The following is a 20806-nucleotide window of genomic DNA, read 5'->3' as shown; positions in this document are numbered from 1 at the left end:
ATGCCGGTCCGACCTGGCAGACCCAAACGCTCTGTGAGGGTCTGCTGGGAACGTCTGTCAGAATCCCCTGTCAGGAAGAGCTTCAACTCCCACCTCCGGGAGAGCTTTTCCCATGTCCCGGGGGAGCCGGGGGACATTGAGTCAGAGTGGACCTTCCGCGCCTCCATTGTTGAGGCGACCGACCAGAGCTCTGGCCGTAAGGTCATTGGTGCCTGTCGTGGCGGCAATCCCTGAACCCGCTGGTGGACACCGGTGGTAAGGGATGCCGCCAAGCTGAAGAAGGAGTCCTATCGGGCCGTTTTGGCCTGCGGGACTCTGGAGGCAGCTGACAGGTACCGGATGGCCAAGCGTAACGCGGTTTCGGCGGTTGGTGAGGCAAAAACCCGGGCGTGGGAGAAGTTTGGCGAGGCCATGGAGAATGACTTCCGGACGGCTTCGACGGAATTCTGGTCCACCATCCGGCGTCTCAGGAAGGGGAAGCAGTGCAACGTCAACACTGTTTACAGTGGAGATGGCGTGCTGCTGCCCGCGGCTCGGGACGTCATGTGTCAGTGGGGAGATTACTTCGAAGACCTCCTCAATCCACCTACACGCCTTCCATTGTGGAAGCAGGGCCTGGAGACTCTGAGGCGGACTGTCCAATCTCTGGGGTCGAAGTCACTGAGGTAGAGTTAAAAAACTCCTGGGTGGCAAGGCCCCGGGGGTGGATGAGATTCGCCCGGATTTCTTAAGGCCTCTGGATGTTGTGGGGCTGTCATGGCTGACACGTCTCTACAACATTGCGTGGACATCGGGGACAGTGCTTCTGGATTGGCAGACTTGGGTGGTGGTCCCCCTCTTTAAGAAGGGGGACCCGAGGGTGTGTTCCAATTACAGGGGAATTACACTCCTCAGCCTCCCCGGTAAGGTCTATTCAGGGGTACTGGAGAGGAGGGTCCGTTGGGAGGTCGAACCTCGGATTCAGGAGGAACAGTGTGGCTTTCGTCCTGGCCCTGGAACAGTGGACCAGCGCTTCACCCTCAGCAGGATCCTCGAGGGTGCATGGGAGTTCGCCCAACCAGTCCACATGTGTTTTGTGGACTTGGAGAAGCCGTTCGACCGTGTCCCTCATGGGGGGTGCTTCGGGAGTACGGGGTACCGAGCCAACTGATAAGGGCGGTTCGGTCCCTGAATCACCGATACCAGAGTTTGGTCCTCATTTCCGGCTTTAAGTCGGATTTGTTCCCAGTGGGGGTTGGACTCCGCCAAGGCTGCCCTTTGTCACCGATTCTGTTCATAATTTTTATGGACAGAATTTCTAGGCGCAGCCGAGGCGTTGACTGGGTCCGGTTTGGGGACCTCAGCATCGCGTCTCTGCTTTTTGCAGACGACGTGGTGCTGTTGGCTTCTTCAGGCCGTGATCTCCAGCTCTCACTGGAGCGGTTCGCAGCCGAGTGTGGAGCGGTCGGGATGAGGGTCAGCACCTCCAAATCCGGGTCCATGGTCCTCGATCGGAAAATGGTGGAATGCCCTCTCCGGATCGGGGATGAGATCCTGCCCCAAGTGGAGGAGTTTAAGTATCTTGGGGTCTTGTTCACGAGTGAGGGGAGGATGGAGCGCGAGATCGACAGGCGGATCGGTGCAGCGTCGGCAGTAATCCGGACTCTGTACCGGTCCGTCGTGGTAAAGAGAGAGCTGAGCCAAAAGGCAAAGCTCTCAATTTACCGGTCGATTTACGCTCCTACCCTCACCTATGGTCACGAGCTATGGGTCGTGACCGAAAGAACGAGATCCCGGATACAATTGGCCGAAATTAGTTTTCTCCGCAGGATATCCGGGCTCTCCCTTAGAGATAGGGTGAGAAGTTCAGTCATCCGAGAGAGACTCTGAGTAGAGTCGCTACTCCTCCACGCTGAGAGGAGCCAGATGAAGTGGCTCGGGCATCTCATCAGGATGCCTCCTGGACGCCTCCCTGGGGAAGTGTTCCGGGCATGTCCCACCGGTAGGAGACCCCGGGGACGACCCAGGACGCGCTGGAGAGACTATGTCTCTCAGCTGGCCTGGGAACGCCTTGGGATCCCCCGGGATGAGCTAGATGAAGTGGTTCGGGAGAGGGAAGTCTGGGAGTCCCTCCTGAAGCTGCTGCCCCCGCGACCCGACCCCGGATAAGCGGAAGAAGATTAATGGATGGATGGTGCAAGTCATCATGCTCTTATGAAGTTCTGGAAAGTGTTGCAGTTCCAGTGGCGTCTGGTTACTCTGGCAAGCAGAGCTGTGTATGTACCTCCACACAGACATTATTGAATTGTTTCGTGCTGTAAATGCTATGCTTTGCAATACAGATGGACAGATTTCTGTTCCCATGACCACAGAAATGAAATGTATCATTTTTAGCTTTTTAGGATTTTAAGGTGCGCGAGACAAAATGTATAATGCATTTAATTTTCTGTGCTAGCCCCACTTTTTCCAAATTCAATGCAATTTTATTTATTTATTTATTTATTTATTTATTTATTTATTTATTTATTTATGTATTTATTTATTTATTTTATGGATTATTTAAAATCCATATTTTAAGTAGGACTTAAGCTCCCTGCGCACTGAGATCCACTTAAATTTTGGAAAGTACGTCAGGACTTTAAAAATATTTTCTTAATTTTAGCGACGGCTCTGTCACAATAATGCGACCAGCGCGGGGCAGTTGCGCGGTCGGAGGCGCGCTACGGTTGAGCGTTAGGCGATGCGCTGCAGTTCTGTGATCGGCCAAAAATGCGCAAATGAAAAAATGCTTAAAAAGGCGGGTTTTTTTAGTCTTGGAACGGATAAATTTTTTTCCATTATTTGTAATTGGAAAAATAGATTGGGAATTCGACCAATTCATTTCTGGAACCGCCTTCTGGAACGGATTGTGGTCGAAAACCGAGGTTTGACTGTAATTGGGAGAGAATCGCCAATATTTTTATATTTTTCAAAATAAATTCGTACTCATTTTTGCTAGCTTTGCGGGCTCGACTGGGGAAACATGTCACGTGACCGGGATCGTCGATAAAAAAAAAACGTTTTTTTTTTTTTCTGTGTGGCTTGGCAGCCCGATACCAAGTGACCCACAGACCGGTACCCGTTTTTAGGATTTTGTTTTGTGAGCTTGTTTAAGATTGGCTCACTATGCTGTGGCAGTATTTGACTCATGTAGGCTAATTTTGAGTCTGTAAGAATGAATGCTCGTTAAATAGCGTTATGTACACTAAAAGTGCGTTATGAAATTAAGAAAAATACGTTTAATAGACCATGTCGTGCTTTACATCAACACCTTTACATCAACAGTTATTAGCTTTTGATAGGGTTCTTATCAATTACCTATCGATTCTATTCCTTACCTATTTTATTATTATAAAGCAACCTACTCATTTTCTCAGTTATTTGTCTCGGTATGGGTATTTTTTAATTTGTCTTTAAACTTATAATTTGAAGTGTCGAATAATTGGTTCTAAGGTTACTTAATATTGTATTTTCAGTTTTTTCATTACTATTTGTTTAGGCAAAACTAGACACTTGTTTTTCCACTCATTTTTCAGGACTTGAACTAAAAACACTTTTTTCATGTGCTCAAAAAACCTATTTTCCTGAATTATTTTTCATAAATCTATCTGTCCAATTTCCCTAATGTGATGCATCAAGTATCTATCCATCTATCCAGTTTACTATGTCTATCCAGTCTGATTCGGTCGTATCAAGCGATGTGCAGCGGGCCTAAAGTAAGCAGTTTTATTTCACGGCACAATGCCACAGATGTCACAAGTTTTGAGCGTGTAATTGGCTTACTGACTGCATGAATGTCCACTAGAGCTGTACCCTATGACTGAATGTTTTTTTCTCAAATGCGTAGTCGTGCGGGTGAGGTCATTGGTAATGTCAATGTTGTGGGTTGTGGGGCCGAGTGTGGCAGTAGGGTTTTGGTATGGGCAGGCCTATGTTGTGGAAAATGAACACAGATTAATTTTATTGATGGCATTCTCGATTCACATACAGTGATGAGATCCCGACGCCCATTGTTGTGCCATTTATCACCTCATGTTGCAGCATGCGGATGCACAGGCTCCCATTGCAAGAATCTCTACACGATTCTTTGGAAGCCAAATCTGACATGCAAGGCGATGCCATGCTACACATTGGCATACATCATGTTTTTCTTCGGCCAGTATCCAACACTTTGGCGCAGCCATTTAAGTCATTCTGCAGTCCACAATAAACAACCAAATGAACTCTATACAAATGTGTTTCACTGCGTGGGGCAAATGGTGGTCACACCACATTGTGAGTGTTTTTCTGAAACTTCTGCCAAACGCCAGAGCCCCACTAAAGTAAAACTGCACATTTTAGAGTGAGGTTTTATTGTGGGCACTCTATGGCACACTTTTGCAAAAGTCAGCATATGCCACAACTGTGAGTGGATGGATTTGATCGCCAAAGCAACAGTGGTCACTGTACAGTTTTAGACAGATTTGAACAATATTTGAGAGAAATTGGCCTATGTAGACAAATTCTCAGATTATTTTTTGAGCTGACGGCATGAAAATGGGAGCAAAAACGGTTTTATATGTTTTATATATTTTTGTGTGTGTATGAATGCATACATCAGACATAGTGACTGAATCTTTCTCTGTTAGTTTTCCTTCACTGCACTCCCATTGTCAGGTTTAATTCATTGACTGAATAACTGTTAAGAGAAGAGCAACAGCAAACAAACCACACGTGAGACAGAATATTAAGTATTTTCTCGCGAGGAGTGCAGTACAGATAGCTTACAACAATCTCACTACACTAAATATTTGTATACACTCCCGCTCTTTTTATTTGGATTTGCCCTACCCACAATCGTGAGACAAAAAGCCCCTAAAGGAGAGGGGGAAAGCATGTAGGCTTTGCCTCGTAAGGAAAAATCACTAGGTGTTTACATACTGATAAGAACTTGTGGGAAGTGGACTGAATAGAAAAGAAAACCTTTGACCTCTAGTCAAAACATAGCAACGGATGTTTTACGACCTTGTGTAGGATGAGACGAGCTAGGTTAGTTATTACTGGTTACATACATTCCAACATAATCCTGCGATCAAGATAGTTTGGAAAACCCTGACTTTAATGGTCACTTGGAGGTTCATCTGGGGTGCAAGACAGCAATGAGGCATGTTGTCTAACAAAGTGGTCTTTGTTAGAAAGGAACTGTCTCGGTAGATGTCTTCTTTTTGCTGAGTTGTCAGCTGCGTCTTGTCTGACCCAGCCGTAACTTTTCTCTTCTGTGGTACATCATAAAAACAGCAAGGCCAAACAGCAAGCATATATTGCAGTAATATTGCGGTAAAGCATTGATTAGAGAACGCATGATAACATATATATACATTTTTCTAACACCCATGATCCCAGCCCCTCTTGCTGTGCTCTTCTTTTGGATGCAAATTCCATCTATCTGTTCATTGCCAAGTGTATTTTGCTGCCTTTGTTCAATTTATGTTTTTTTTCCCTAATTTTCCTCCCTCTCTTCCTCGTGCCCTCTCCTTTTCTCAGGATATAAAGGTAATCCATTCATGTCAAATGCTTATTTACAGGCTTGAATGTCCCAAAGTACAAACAGTTCAAACACTATTATGGTTTGTTTGTTTTTTCTTTCTTTTGTTCTTTACGTGTCCTCTTCCATGTAGTTGTATCTTTTTCACTATGTTGGTGCTCTTTGTGCTATATGTATATTTATTTTAGGAATGGGGCTTTTTATTATTGGTAATCTTACACACACACACCACAGTCCAAAATGTGCCCCTGATGTCTTGCACTGGGGGACCTGATGTAAACGTTTGTGTTGATTTAGCAACTTACTGTCCCTCTGTCTTCTGATTATCTTCATGATGCCTTGCTCTATCCTGTACCTCCACCCTTCTTCATAAAGCTCCATTCCTCATTTTGTCTCCTCATCAAGGCTTTGCTTTGTTTTTGAAAGTTTTGCAAATGAGCTGTGTGGAATGCTTCAGAGATGCATCAAGTAGAGTCTTTATAGCATGCATATGACCATCGGATTTTGTGTGGCTCTCTTTGCCGGTTGTGTTTTCACATGGATTTGAACCTGTGTTTTGTAACCCCCACAGGCATTAATTATTGGTTTAAAGAAAATCAGTGTTGCAAATGTGAATCATAGGAACTTCATTTTAAAGAAAGTACAATTGTTTAACTGGTTGCTTGGTATCGAATTGCACTTGTGATTTGCTCTTAACATCCTTTAAAATATTTGTTGCATATTTGTGTATTTTTCACTGCCCCCTTAGAATTATGTATTATTGTATATCTATATAATCTAAATGACTAATCATTTGAAAAGCAATTTCGTTTTAAAGCTATATAGTGCATAAATCGTTTGGCTGTAGGCTATCCAAGTGGTTCATGTGAAACTACAACATTTCAGTCGTCTCACCTTTGGTTTAATTGACTTGTCTTCTTTGTCATTAAATTGTATAATAGACTGACAGCTCATTTGTTGGTTTATATCACAATGTTTCTTTGAGGCTTGAACCAATATGGGTTTTTGAAGACAGGTGTTTTTTTTAATATATAAATTCCACATTGCAGTATATGAACATTCTTATTGAGATGGCCAATAGTTTCCTGCAAATAAATTAAATCAAAATAGAAAAATCACAGGAAAAAAAATAGAAAAGCATTTTGCATTGATAATTATAGAATAATAATGTTTATATATACGTACGTATGTATATATATGCCGTATTTTTCGGACTAAAAGTCGCTCCGGCGTACAAGTCGCATCAGCCATAAAATGCACAATAAAGGGAAAAAAAAAACATATATAAGTCGCACCGGAGTATAAGTCGCATTTTGGGGGAAATTTCTTCGACAAAATCCAATACCAAGAAGAGATATGAACCAGCAACAACAGGCTAAACGATACGGTATGCTAACGTGACATAAACACAAACGAGGAGCTGAGAACGGGCCTGATGTAACATTAACAGTTATTCAAATAACTATAACATAAATAACACGTATATTAAACCATCTGTGTCACTTCAAATCCATAAATCGATCGATCAAATCCTTCGTCCTTTCTGTAAACAACACCGTGTGTGTGCGGCGCGCCGCTGACGTCGGACTCGTCGTCAGTTGCAGTTCAAATTATTCCACAAGCCCATATAACAATATATAAACTATATATCAAATAACAATAATATAAACAACAATTTTATCGAATCATCCGTGTCACTGCAAATCAATAAATCCATCGGAATCTTCGTCTTCTGTGTCACTTAAAAAAACACACACACACAGCTGTTCACTCCGGAACTACGTGCACCGCTGACGTCAGCCTCGTCGTCAGTTGTGGCTCCAATTATTCCACAGATCTACGTATATATTATAGTCACTCCCCGTACGCCGCCGATGCAGCCGGGACTCCCCGTATGCCGCCGATTGCTGCGCGGACTCCCCGAATGCCGCCGATTGCGGCTGGTGCTCCTGGGGAGTACAACATAGTTATATGCTATACAACTATATTAAAGTCCCAATGATCATCACACACACATCTGGGTTTGCATTTAACCCATCCCCTTGTGATTTTGATCCATTACCTGGGGGAGAAGGGAGCAGTGACGTGGGTTTGGTAACCGGCTCTTTATTTCACAAAACAAGAGCTCAACATATGAGTGTGTGCTCGAAGGAAGCGCCCTGGATCGCTCTCCCCGTCTCCCCCCCCGCTACCTTCACGACCTCGCTAGACAATCGGAAACTACTGAAATCTAACAAGATACACATTGCTACTCTAAACTATACTAAACTAAACTATATATCAAATAAATATAACATAATTAAGTAGTTCATTAAACCATGTGTGTCGCTCAAAATCAGCTCTCTCTTTACCATGACGGACCGGTACAGAGTCCGCATTACTGCCGATGCTGCACTGATCCGCCTGTAGATCCTGCGCTGGGGCAGGATCTCATCCCTGATCCGGAGAGGGCATTCCACCCTTTTCCGATCGAGGACCATGGACTCGGATTTGGAGGTGCTGACCCTCATCCCGACCGGTTCACACTCGGCTGCGAACCGCTCCAGTGAGAGCTGGAGATCACGGGTTGAAGAAGCCAACAGCACCACGTCGTCTGCAAAAAGCAGAGACGCGATGCTGAGGTCCCCAAACCAGACACCCTCAACGCCTCGGCTGCGGCTAGAAATTCTGTCCATAAAAATTATGAACAGAATTGGGGACAAAGGCCCAAGCCTCACTGGGAACGAATCCGACTTACTGCCGGAAATGCGGACCAAACTCTGGCATTGGTGATACAGGGACCAAACTGCCCTCATCAGTTCGCTCGGCACCCCGTACTCCCTAAGAACCCTCCACAGAACCTCCCGAGGGACACGGTCGAACGGCTTCTCCACAAGTCCACAAAACACGTCGACTGGTTGGGCGAACTCCCATGCCCCCTCGAGGATCCTGCCGAGGGTGCTTTCCACTGTTCCACGACCAGGACGAAAGCCACACTGCTCCTCCTTCATCCGAGGTTCGACCTCCCGACGGACCCTCCTCTCCAGCACCCCTGAATTGACCTTACCAGGGAGAATGAGGAGTGTGATTCCCCTGTAATTGGAACACACCCTCCGGTCCCCCTTCTTAAAGGGGGGGAACCACCACCCCAGTGTGCCAATCCAGAGGCACCGTCCCCGATGTCCACGCAATGTTGTACAGGCGTGTCAGCCATGACAGCCCCACAACTTCCAGAGCCTTTAAGAACTCCGGGCGGATCTCATCCACCCCCGGGGACTTGCCACCGAGGAGTTTCTTAACTACCTCAGTGACTTAGACCTCAGAGATTGGAGAGTCCGCCTCAGAGTCTCCAGGCCCTGCTTCCACAATGGAAGGCGTGTCGGTGGAATTGAGGAGGTCTTCGAAGTATTCTCCCCACCGACTCACGACGTCCCGAGTCCGAGTCATCTCCACTGTAAACAGTGTTGACGGTGCACTGCTTCCCCCTCCTGGGACGCCGGATGGTGGACCAGAATTTCCTCGAAGCCGTCTGGAAGTCATTGTTCATGGCCTCGCCAATTTCTTCAAATGCCCGGGTTTTTGCCTCAGCAACCGCCAAAGTCGTGTTCCGCTTGGCCGTCCGGTACCTGTCAGCTGTCTCCGGAGTCCCGCAGGCCAAAACGGCCCGATAGGACTCCTTCTTCAGGTTGACGGCATCCTTTACCGCCGGCGTCCACCGGCGGGTTCGGGGATTGCCGCCACGACAGGCACCAACGACCTGACGGCCACAGCTCCGGTCGGCTACCTCAACAATGGAGGCGCGGAACATGGTCCACTCGGACTCAATGTCCCCTGCCTCCCCCGGGACGTGGGAAAAGCTCTGTCGGAGGTGGGAATTGAAGCTCTTCCTGACAGGGGATTCTGCCAGACGTTCCCAGCAGACCCTCACAGAGCGTTTGGGTCTGCCAGGTCGGACCGGCATCTCCCCCCACCATCGGAGCCAACCCACCACCAGGTGGTGATCAGTTGACAGCTCCGCCCCTCTCTTCACCCGAGTGTCCAAAACATGCGGCCGCAAATTCGATGACACAATGACAAAGTCGATCATCGAACTGCGGCCTAGGGTGTCCTGGTGCCAAGTGCACACATGGAAACCCTCATGCTTGAACATGGTGTTCATTATTGACAATCCGTGTCGAGCACAGAATTCCAAAAATAAAACACCGCTCGGGTTCAGATTGGGGGGAGCCGTTCCTCCCAATCACGCCCTTCCAGGTCTCACTGTTATTGCCCACGTGAGCATTGAAGTCACCCAGTGGAACAATGGAGTCCCCAGAAAGAGCGCTCTCCAGCACCTTCTCCACGGACTCCCAGAAGGGTGGGTACTCTGAGCTGCCGTTTGGTACATAGACACAAACAACAGTCAGGACCCGTCCCCCCACCCGAAGGCGGAGGGAGGCTACCCTTTTGTTCACCGGGGTTGACCCCAATGTGCAGGTGCCCAGCTTGGGGGCAATAAGTATATCCACACCTGCTCGACGCCGCTCACCGTGGGCAACTCCAGAGTGGAAGAGAGTCCAGCCCCTCTCGAGACTGTGTGTGGAGGCAAGTCCGACTATATCTAGTCGGAACTGTTCTGCCTCGCACATCAGCTCGGGCTCCTTTCCAGCCAGAGAGGTGACATTCCATGTCCCAAGAGCCAGCTTCTGCAGCCGGGGATCGGACCACCGAGGTCCCTGCCTTTGGCTGCCACCCAGCTCACAATGCACCCGACCCCTTTGGCCCCTCCCACAGGTGGTGAGCCCATGGAAAGGGTTGTGCCCGGCCAGGCCCTATGGGTCAAGGCCCGACCACCAGACGCTCGCCTTCGAGCCCCACCTCCAGGCCTGGCTCCAGAGGGGGGCCCCGGTGACCCGTGTCCGGGCGAGGGAAATCTGAGTCCATATGTCTTTTTCGTCATAAGGGGCTTTTCGAGCCGTGCTTTGTCTGGCCCCTCAGTCCGGACCTTTTTGCCATGGGGGCATGAAGCCAACAAGGCTCCTAGGATCATTGGGACACGCAAACCCCTCCACCACGGTAAGGTGACGACTCACGGAGTATATATATATACATATATATATATATAAAAAAAAAAAAAATCCCCTCTCACCCTCCGCGGGTGGTCTCCCCACTCCAAGCTCGGGTCCTCTACTAGAGGCCTGGGAGCTTGAGGGTTCTGCGCAGTATTTTGGCACTGCAGTCTTCTGGACTGAGATGTCTGATGTTGTTCCTGGAATCTGCTGTAGCCACTCCTCCAGTTTGGGGGTCACTGCCCCAAGTGCCCCAATGACCACGGGCACCACCGAGGCCTTCACTTTCCAGGCCTTCTCAAGCTCTTCTTTGAGGCCCTGGTATTTCTTTAGCTTCTCAAGTTCTTTTTTTCCTGATGTTGCCATCGCTTGGTATTGCTATATCCACTACAACGGCCTTCTTCTGCTGTTTGTCCACCACCACAATGTCCGGTTGGTTCGCCATCACCATCTTGTCAGTCTGGATCTGGAAGTCCCACAGGATCTTGGCTCGCCCGTTCTCTGCCACCTTAGGGGGTGCTTCCCACTTTGAACTTGGGGCTTCCAGTCCATACTCTGCACAGATGTTCCTGTACACTATGCCAGCCACTTGGTTATGACGTTCCATGTATGCTTTTCTTGCTAGCATCTTACACCCTGCTGTTATGTGCTGGACTGTCTCAGGGGCCTCTTTGCACAGCCTACACCTTGGGTTTTGTCTGGTGTGGTAGATCTTGGCCTCTATTGCTCTGGTGTTCAGAGCCTGTTCCTGTGCAGCCATGATGAGTGCCTCTGTGTCATCAGATACCCTGCAGGAATATATATATATATATATATATATATATATATATATATATATATATATATATATATATATATATATATATATATATATATATATATTTTAGGGGTGTAAATCGCGGGTTTTGTCACAATACGATATAATATTGATATAAAGAAATACGATATTTGCCGATATCTTAAGGCCTGCTGCGATTCATTCACGATATATCGCGATATAGTGCTCTACGATCGATATATTTTTTTTTTAATAAAAAATATAGAACAATATCCTGATTTATAACAATTCATATGCAAAATCAACAAGGTACTGCAAACTCTTTATTTAGGAAATTACATGAGTATTGTAGTATACAAATTGCTTACTTTAACACTGAACTTTGATGTCGTGTTTTTTCTTTAAATGTGCGGCGAGATTTGTGCTCCCTGAATATTTGATCACCGCATGGCAGGATTTACAAACTGCACGTGTCTTGTCCGTTGAGCCATCTTTTCTTTGGAATCCAAAGTGCTTCCAAACGAATGACTTGAAGCCTAAAGGGGAGCAAATTTCCTCGTCTTTTTGGACACTAGCCATAGCACCAGCCCAGGAGCCGCGTACTAGTTGTCGCCTCCCCTTTCACGTGCGTGCTCTGCTCACAACACAACAACGCCGGGCGCACTGCTCCCGGAAAGAGGAAGCAAGCAACAATGAACTGGATTTCAAAATAAAGTCGCGTCTAATGTCCGAGGTCAAACACGGCGATATAAATCGATGTTTACCTTTAGCATCGATGCCAATAAATCGTAGAGCATTATATCGATTAATCGATATGTATCGATGTATCGTTACACCCCTAATATATATATATATATATATATATATATATATATATATATATATATATATATATAATTATCAATGCAAAACATTTGCAACATTCAATAATCAGATTATCAAGACATCTGGAATGCATTGGAGTTATTACATTAGATTCCATTTATAGTATAGTGCCAGTTAGTTGAGCTTTTACAAATATTTACAATTAATCCACCAAGTCAAATTTCCCACACAAAAAAAGTATATGCTCAGAGTTTGAAACATAATTTTGTCCGGCATCACACAAGACTAATGATCTCAAATGTCAGATCACCAAAAAATGACAAAAAAAATGTAACGCTTAAAACTATTGTTTTTGCAACTAAACTGTATGAAGTGTAAAATGAACAGATGAGTTTTATGATACTTTTAAGAATACAAATTAATTAATTGTCACCCTGAATATAATCAGCAGACTTTTTTTAAACCAAAACAAGGCAAATTCTCCCACATCTTGGAAGGGATTGTTTTTGACTAGGGAGGTTTCTTATATACATTGCCACAAGTATCATGTACCGTAATTTTCGGACTATAAGTCGCGTTTTTTCTTCATAGTTTGGGTGGGGGGGCGACTTATACTCCGGAGCGACTTATATACATATATATGTTTTCTTTTCACTTTTTTGGGCATTTTATGGCTGGTGCGACTTATACTCCGGTGCGACTTATAGTCCAAAAATTACGGTACCATGATAACTGGACTAGTCTGTTCACACAAAGAATTGCATATTGCATATTTGTACATCTGATAATTATTTCCTAATTATACAGTATGTTTAGGGAATTAATATACATTTGTATTTTGTTCTGTTCTACTCATTTATGTACATACAGAATATATGTGTAATTCATTTTTAAGCCCAAGCCATTTATCTTTTTTTTTTTTCTAACAATTGTTGAGGCTAATGTGGATAACGTCATGGTACAATGTTAAAGATCACAACTTTTTTTTTTAATTTCATTAGAATGAGCCTGGAGGGGCCTTTAGTGTGTTCTAGAAGGATGTGACCCAGCTGACAACTCCTCACCTTGGCCTCTTTCATTGAATGAACTTTATTTTCCCATGTTGGCCTTACTTTAGTTTCTCTGGGTTTGCTGAGCTGAAGGAAACACTCTCATCTTTCACATTGTGATTTACCATTTCCACCAAGTTTCCAAAATGTATATTGGTTGAAACCTATTTCACACCCTACTGGCCACCTGTGATTCCATCCCACTCACGCTGCTCTAACTCTGGAAATGTGTTTTTTTTTTTTTTTTTTGTCCTGCACAGAGGGTTGTCCAGGTCTCTGCAACAACAATGGGAGATGCACTCTAGAGGCCAGTGGCTGGCACTGCATCTGTCAGTCAGGATGGAGAGGAGCAGGATGTCATGTAGCCATGGAAACCCTTTGTACTGATGGCAAAGACAATGAAGGAGGTATGTTCACATATCGTTAAGTGGATGAAAGATATTTATGTACTTGACATTTATTTAATTGGAGCTGTGTTGCAGAAGGCAGAAGACCAGTTAATATCCAATTTTTTTGCTCCCAATAGTACATATTGCTGTGCTATGAACTTTGAATGAGTCCTATTGTAATATGTAGGTCAAGTCTAACCTATTCTAGCAAAAAGAAAATGTATGGTTCTGTAACCATTTACGTTAGGAATTGTTCTGGATAGGACGAGCCTGTGAAACAGTATTGGTTTCGTAACCTTGCAAGGCAGATGGACAGGAATCTCTTCTAAAACAAAAAAAAATAAACAGCAGCAGATGCTGCTTTATACCACAACATTAAAGCCAAAAGCCATGACTCTGCTGGATGGGAATGTAGCAGAGACCTGGGAAAACAACATGAAGGTAACAGGAGACTGCAAAGGGAGATGAGCCTGGAAGACATTGGGTGCTTTTGTGAGCGTGTATGTAATCTTAATGGTAGTTACCAGAAGTACACCTGACTTTGATAAACTCACAGGCACAAATTAGCAGTTCAGATAACGTTACCTGACATATAACTCTTTCTATGTGTCCATTCTTCTCTCTGATCTTCATCTGTTCCCCATCTTCTACTCCTTCCAGATTCCCACTTTGTTTTTGCTGGATTGCTAATTACCGTATTGGCCCGAATATAAGATGGTGTTTTTTGCATTGAAGTAAGACGGAAAAAGTGGGGGTCTAGAAATTATACCCATTCACAACGCTAGATGGCGCCAGATATCTTTAAAGCGAATGCTGAACTCCCCAGGCCAAAGTGAACCCCTGTCACAAAGAAGAAAACTAAAAATAGCGGTAGCACGAAGAAGAAAAATAAAAAATAGTGGTAAGAAAGAAAAGAGAAGAGAATAAGAGAAGAGACAACAGAAAATGTGAGGACAGTGACACAGGATGTTCGTGAGGTGTAATGTTGTTACGTGTAATGTTGACATGACAGAGCACAGCTACTCTCAAGTTTAAACTAGTTTGCAGTATTTTATTGCAATGTTTTTCCTTATTCAGATTTGTTTCAAGACTACAGTTACAGTTAGACTTCACTTTGATGATTAATGCAGTTATTGCAATTTTGTTGTTTTATCACAGTAGGTTGGTTTATTTACATTTCCAAAACCAGAAGCCATTCATTTCTAAATTTGATTGCACTTCAGTTTACATGTTTAAATGTTCAGATATTAAGATGTGATAGAGAGTTTTTGCATGATTTGAATGAGGCAAAATAACATGCTTTTTCTCTTGAATATATTGTTATAATTATTTGTTTCAGATGTACTGTAATTATTTTCTGTATAAAAAATTAATTTGCTGTTCAAAAAGTATTTTTTCAAACTTGAGTCTTGAAAAAGAGGGGGTCATTTTATAATCATTTGTATTCGGGCCATTACGGTATTCCTAATTTCCATCGCTATCCCCTATTACCTCTTATTGCTTGTTTTCCCATTCTTACTTTCCATCTCTTTTCCCATTTAACCAACTTGAAATTTTGACTGACATCTCCCAATACGTGAGCTAATAATTCCCAAGTCCAAAACTCTCCTCGGGGTTTGTGTTTGCGTGCGTGTGTGTGTGTGTGTGTTTGTGCGCGTGTGCTCGTGCGCTTGTGTGTCTGTGTTTCCAGATGGCTTGACTGATTGTATGGATCCAGACTGCTGTCTGCAGCCCTCCTGTCAGAACCAGTTGTATTGCAAAGGATCACCTGACCCAGTGGAAGTCCTTGTCCAGTTCTCCTCTTCACTGGCACCTCAGCAGGTTTGAGCATTCATTCTTGAGTTTGATTTCTAATTTATAAAAATAGAATATCAGATTACTGTATTTTCCGCACTGTAAGGCGCACCTAAAAACAACAAATTTTCTCAAAAGCCGACAGTGCGCCTTATAATCAGGTGCGCCTTATATATGGACCAATTTATAGTGCGGAAAATACGGTGACTAAGATGGTTCGAATGAACATTCATTTGATGGTTTGTTTTTTTTTTGCATGGATTTTGATTGTTGCTCTTCTTTCTTTCAGACTGCCAGGTCTTTCTACCAGCGCATCCACTTCCTCCTTGGTCCTGAGTCCACTCATGTCATATCCAGTGACAGTCCATTCAATAAAAGGTAAGATTGCGTCTCGTCCTACAATTGAAGTAATACACAGTATATTGAAAGTCTTATACTCACACCATCATCGCAGTAAAATCCACTCTTTTAGAAATATAGCTCTTTGTATCATTGACCATATGGCACTGTTGGACAATTCAGGACAATCAGAATCAGAATTTATTACAATATCCTATCCTAGTATTTGCATGTCTACACTATAGTAATGAAACTGCACTTAAACTATGAGTTGTAATTTTAAGAGACTTTGTGCTGGGGCCATATTTGAAAATGCATATTATAGTTGTTGTACTGTTAATGTAAGGCACTAAATGCAGTTTCACGAGTGCCCATTGAGTTTTTCAAACTGTTATTAATTATGATTTACTAATAGGTCATCTGCATACATGTTTAAACCAAGATGATGTGGCTTGAATAAATAATGCAAAAGTTATGTTTTTCTGAAACATAACCTGTTTCATGGAGTTTTTTCAAGATAATGTAAATAACAAGGAAGCAGCCTTCTGCAAATAACAAAGTCTTGATTTCCTTTTTTCCAGTTTGGTGTCAATAATCCGGGGTCAGGTTTTGACAGCTGATGGAACACCCCTGATTGGAGTCAATGTGTCATTCGTCCACTACCCTGAACATGGATACACTGTTACACGGAACGATGGCATGTGCGTATATAAGCATATAATATATACTGCTAATACTGCAACTTAATGTAAATTATTTCCTATGTTGCTATACCCTAATTTCATCACTGCCAGCCACTTTATATATATACGGATGTACTAGGGGTGTAACGATTCATCGATACACATCGATTAATCGATATAATGCTCTACGATTTATTGGCATCGATGCTAAAGGTAAACATCGATTTATATCGCCGTGTTTGACCTCGGACATTAGACGCGACTTTATTTTGAAATCCAGTTCATTGTTGCTTGCTTCCTCTTTCCGGGAGCAGTGTTGTGTTGGCGTGTTGTGTTGTGAGCAGAGCAGGCACGTGAAAGGGGAGTCGACAACTAGTGCGCAGCTCCTGGGCTGGTGCTATGGCTAGTGTCCAAAAAGACGAGGAAATTTACTCCCCTTTAGGCTTCAAGTCATTCGTTTGGAAGCACTTTGAATTCCAAAGAAAAGATGGCTCAACGGACAAGACACGTGCATTCAGGGAGCACAAATCTCGCCACACATTTAAAGAAAAAACACGACATCAAAGTTCAGTGTTAAAATAAGCACTTTGTATACTACAATACTCTTGTAATTTCCTAAATAAAGAGTTTGCAGTACCTTGTTGATTTTGCGTATGAATTGTTATAAATCAGGATATTGTTCTATATTTTTTATTTAAAAAAAAAAATTGATCGTAGAGCATGAATGAATCACAGCAGGCTTTAAGATATCGGCAAATATTGTATCGTAGTTCTTTGTATCGATATAATATCGTATCGTGACAAAACCCGCGATTTACACCCCTAGTATGTACGTAACTCAGCAACTATTGATATTTGCCCAGTTGAATGTGCCACGTTTGATCGTTTTAAACATTTTTTTTATATTTTCAGAAGCAGCTTAATGACGTCTATTGTCCAAATGTTTTTCATTTCAATTCCATTCGTATCCTATATGCTGCAGGTTCGATTTACTGGTCAATGGTGGAGCATCCCTGACATTAAGTTTCGAACGTGCTCCGTTCTTGACCCAGTATCGAACTGTGTGGGTGCCTTGGAAAGTATTCTATGTGATGGACACTCTGGCCATGAAGAAGGTGAGCTATGTCTGTTTTCATTACTGGCTCAGGCAAGAATGCTTCCCTAGTACAGAATAAGCTTCATAACAATCCTCTCAATTTACACTCTACACTGCCTTTTTGAAAACATTTTTTTCCAATAATTTGAAAAAACAAAAGAGATAGCTCAATAGAAAATGTTGTCCAATAAAATAACTTACGTAAATGCCATGACAACAAGGTGGTTGCATAAACTGTATTGTTTTTATTGACCTAATCAGCAGCATTTGTGTTACATTAACGTATGACACCAAAGGCTGGCAACAAGCATTAGTCTCTTGCGGGATTACTTCAAATGGGAAAATTTGTAGTTTGGATTTGAAATTCTGAAATTGAATGTTGTGACTGTGACACCAGTCCTGGACCTTTGCTGAGACACATCATACAGGCCTTGTTATTGCTGCATAGTCAGTCAAGTGACAACTAATAATGGAAACATCTGACTGACAACATTTGTTTCAGGAGGAGAATGACATTCCCAGCTGTGACCTGAGTGGTTTTGTCAGACCCAGTCCTGTCATTGTCGCACGCCCACTGTCAATGTTCTACAGAAGTTCACCTGAGGATGGCCCCATCATACCAGAAACCCAGGTCAGAAATATTAAATAGTAGGCTAGATGGACATATGGGGCCAGGATGCAGTCTGGGGTTCTCTCTGCACGCAAATGTGACATTTTAAAGTGATCAAATTTAAATGTTAATGAAGAGCAACAAATTAGCTTCATCCATCATGCTTGCATGCTCAACAGTGCATAAACGTGATGACATTTATTGTTTTTTCAGCATATGGTGTTGACTTGAAATGAAATGAAATGAAATGAAAAAAAAAAAACTGGCTTGGGGCTCAAGGTTATGTTTTTATTATGAAATAGTCACTGCAGACATTTGTCATCTGTGTTGTTTTTTTGGTCAGCATTATTACCGATTTCCTTCTCTTTAGAGGGACTAAATGATTTTTGCCAGCGTTTCCACAGGTATTCAGATTTAGATCTTTTTTTTTTTCATAACATACATACAACTACAGGGTCCAGCAAAATGATCTGTCACATTTGTAGGTTTAATAAAATGCAAATAAATTAAAGAAACAAAAACTTTTTTTTTTTTTCATAAAGTACATATAATGCCATTTTGTTTGTTTGTTTTGTTTTGTTTCGTTTCATTTTCGTTTCGTTTTCGAATAATTTTATTTTGGTCTTACCGCTGCCACATTTTCTGGAGTTCTGGCAGTGCGAAGTCGGCCGGTTGATTTTCGTTTCAATGCTGATCCACTGGCTCTGGAGTTAGTAACCCATAACAAGATTGTGTTTCGAGCAGGGATCATGTCTACCAAGTCTCAAGCGCAAACGGAACCCTCGTTGTGTTGCAGCTACAGATTCGTTCTTGATAAATGAAACAATGAAAGTGTCATGCTCACCTGTCCATTTCATGTGAGCAACTGAAACGAAACAAAATAACAGTTGTACTAAGTTCATCTTGTTTTTCCTTTTTAATCACTACACTAATTCTTTTTTATCAAACAAATTATGTTATGTGCATTACCTGACATGTTTCGGCGGTTTCTTCCGTGAACCCGCCAAAACATGTCAGGTAATGCACCTGAAATAATTTGTTTGATTTAAAAGAACCAGTGAAGTGAAACAAAATAACATTATTAGAAAACTAAACGAAAATGAAATGAAATAAAACGAAACAAAACAAAACAAAGTAAAATGGCATTATATGTACTTTTCGAATATAAAAAAAACCTTTTTTATTTCTTTAATTTATTTCCCTTTTATTAAACTTACAAATAATTCAGATCATTTTGCCGGACCCTGTATATGTAGTCATAAATATGTATATAGATAATAAAGACTGAGATGTCAATTGTGCATTAAATAGGAAGAGTGTCTTGTTCTCCATGTCCAGATTAAGTTGAAAGAAATACCCTCCTTGATTGAGCTACCAAATGTAACAATCTTGGTTCCAGAGTGATATGCACATGTTGGCGTTCTAGAGGTTGCTCTTATTGGAAGGTAATTGTATATTGCCACACATACATGCACATACAGAGCCCCACCCCGTTTCCCGCATATAATTGCCCTTAGGCCTAATTTTATGTTTCTGTGGGCAGGCTACTGAGAGTCATCATGGAAAAATGTCATATTTACACATACACAAGTATGTAAAACATAAAGAACATAAAGAGAAGCAGTTGCAGTTCTTGTATGGGTGAAAATGGAATAGAGAGCATGGAATCAAGCGAATTGGATAGATTTGCACACTCATCCACCATCTTCTTGTGTTGGGTTTTTATACAAGCAAATGATGGTCAACCCCCTGCATGCTTTTATCAAAACACAATAATTATCCGTCCATCAGTTTTGTACCCCCCTTATCCTCAATAAGGTTGCAGGTGAGCTGGAGCCTGTCTCAATTGACTTTGGATGAGAGGCGGAGTATCCCCTGGACTGGTTGCCAGTCAATGCAGGGCAGAGAAAAACAAACTGGGCACATTCAGACTAAGACAATTTATCTTCAATGCTTTTGGAATGTGGGAGGGAGCCAAAATTCCCAGAGAAAACTATACAACCTAAGGAAGAACATCCAAAAGCCATCTGAACTACTAATGTTTCCTAACTATTTTCATTGTACGTGTGTGCATATGAGAGTCCCTATGTCAAGCGGAGCAGAATGAACTTGTGCACAAATGGGAAAATGTGTAAGAATTGCTGATCAAAAGCATATGGAAAGCTGCTCCCCTTTTTTTTGATATGGCGCCGCTGTGAGTGGCAGCCTCCAGCAGTGTTCTCTCTTTTCCTCTTTATTTCCTTCTTTTCTCCTTTTTCCTTATTTCTATTTGTCCATTTGGCGATGCTGGTGCCTTTTACCGCACCTCGGCGTGTGCAGATCACTTCAGATCGGATATTCTTTTTCCCTGGGACCGGGATGGCTGCGCACATCAGTCAGGACCGGCGTGACTCTACGACAGCTTCCTGCTCATCCAGCTGGTGCTGACCAGGTCCCTCGCCTTGGCCTCACAGCCGCGACCCCTGTGGGGAGTCGGCTCACTCGTGCTGGTCGGAACCAACGACCTTCGCCGTGCCAGCCCGATGGTGACCATCTGCACGTACCCCGACTGGGTCCCCAGGACGCTGCTCACACGTTTGCCTGTTTTGTCAAAGTCAAAGTCTGCTTTATTGTCAATCCCTTCATATGTCAACACACACAAAGAAACCGAAATTCCGTTTCCTCTATCCCACGG

The 20806-nt window shown here is 43.3% G+C and overlaps 1 protein-coding gene across 1 annotated transcript in view; it reads left to right on the top strand.

The window, feature by feature from the left end:
* LOC133151396 (teneurin-3) overlaps positions 1 to 20806 on the top strand; it is a 286876-nt gene that overhangs the window by 145373 nt on the left and 120697 nt on the right. The window contains exons 12-17 of the mRNA XM_061274374.1: positions 13482 to 13628; positions 15301 to 15431; positions 15694 to 15782; positions 16325 to 16444; positions 17409 to 17541; positions 18025 to 18153. Coding sequence (XP_061130358.1) covers positions 13482 to 13628; positions 15301 to 15431; positions 15694 to 15782; positions 16325 to 16444; positions 17409 to 17541; positions 18025 to 18153 — 749 coding nt within the window. The remainder of the gene's footprint in view (positions 1 to 13481; positions 13629 to 15300; positions 15432 to 15693; positions 15783 to 16324; positions 16445 to 17408; positions 17542 to 18024; positions 18154 to 20806) is intronic.

Source organism: Syngnathus typhle, linkage group LG3 (genome assembly GCF_033458585.1).
Source record: "Syngnathus typhle isolate RoL2023-S1 ecotype Sweden linkage group LG3, RoL_Styp_1.0, whole genome shotgun sequence".
Lineage (NCBI taxonomy): Eukaryota > Metazoa > Chordata > Actinopteri > Syngnathiformes > Syngnathidae > Syngnathus > Syngnathus typhle.
The sequence above is the reverse complement of the archived record's forward strand: the minus strand, read 5'-3'. Positions and strand labels throughout refer to the sequence as shown.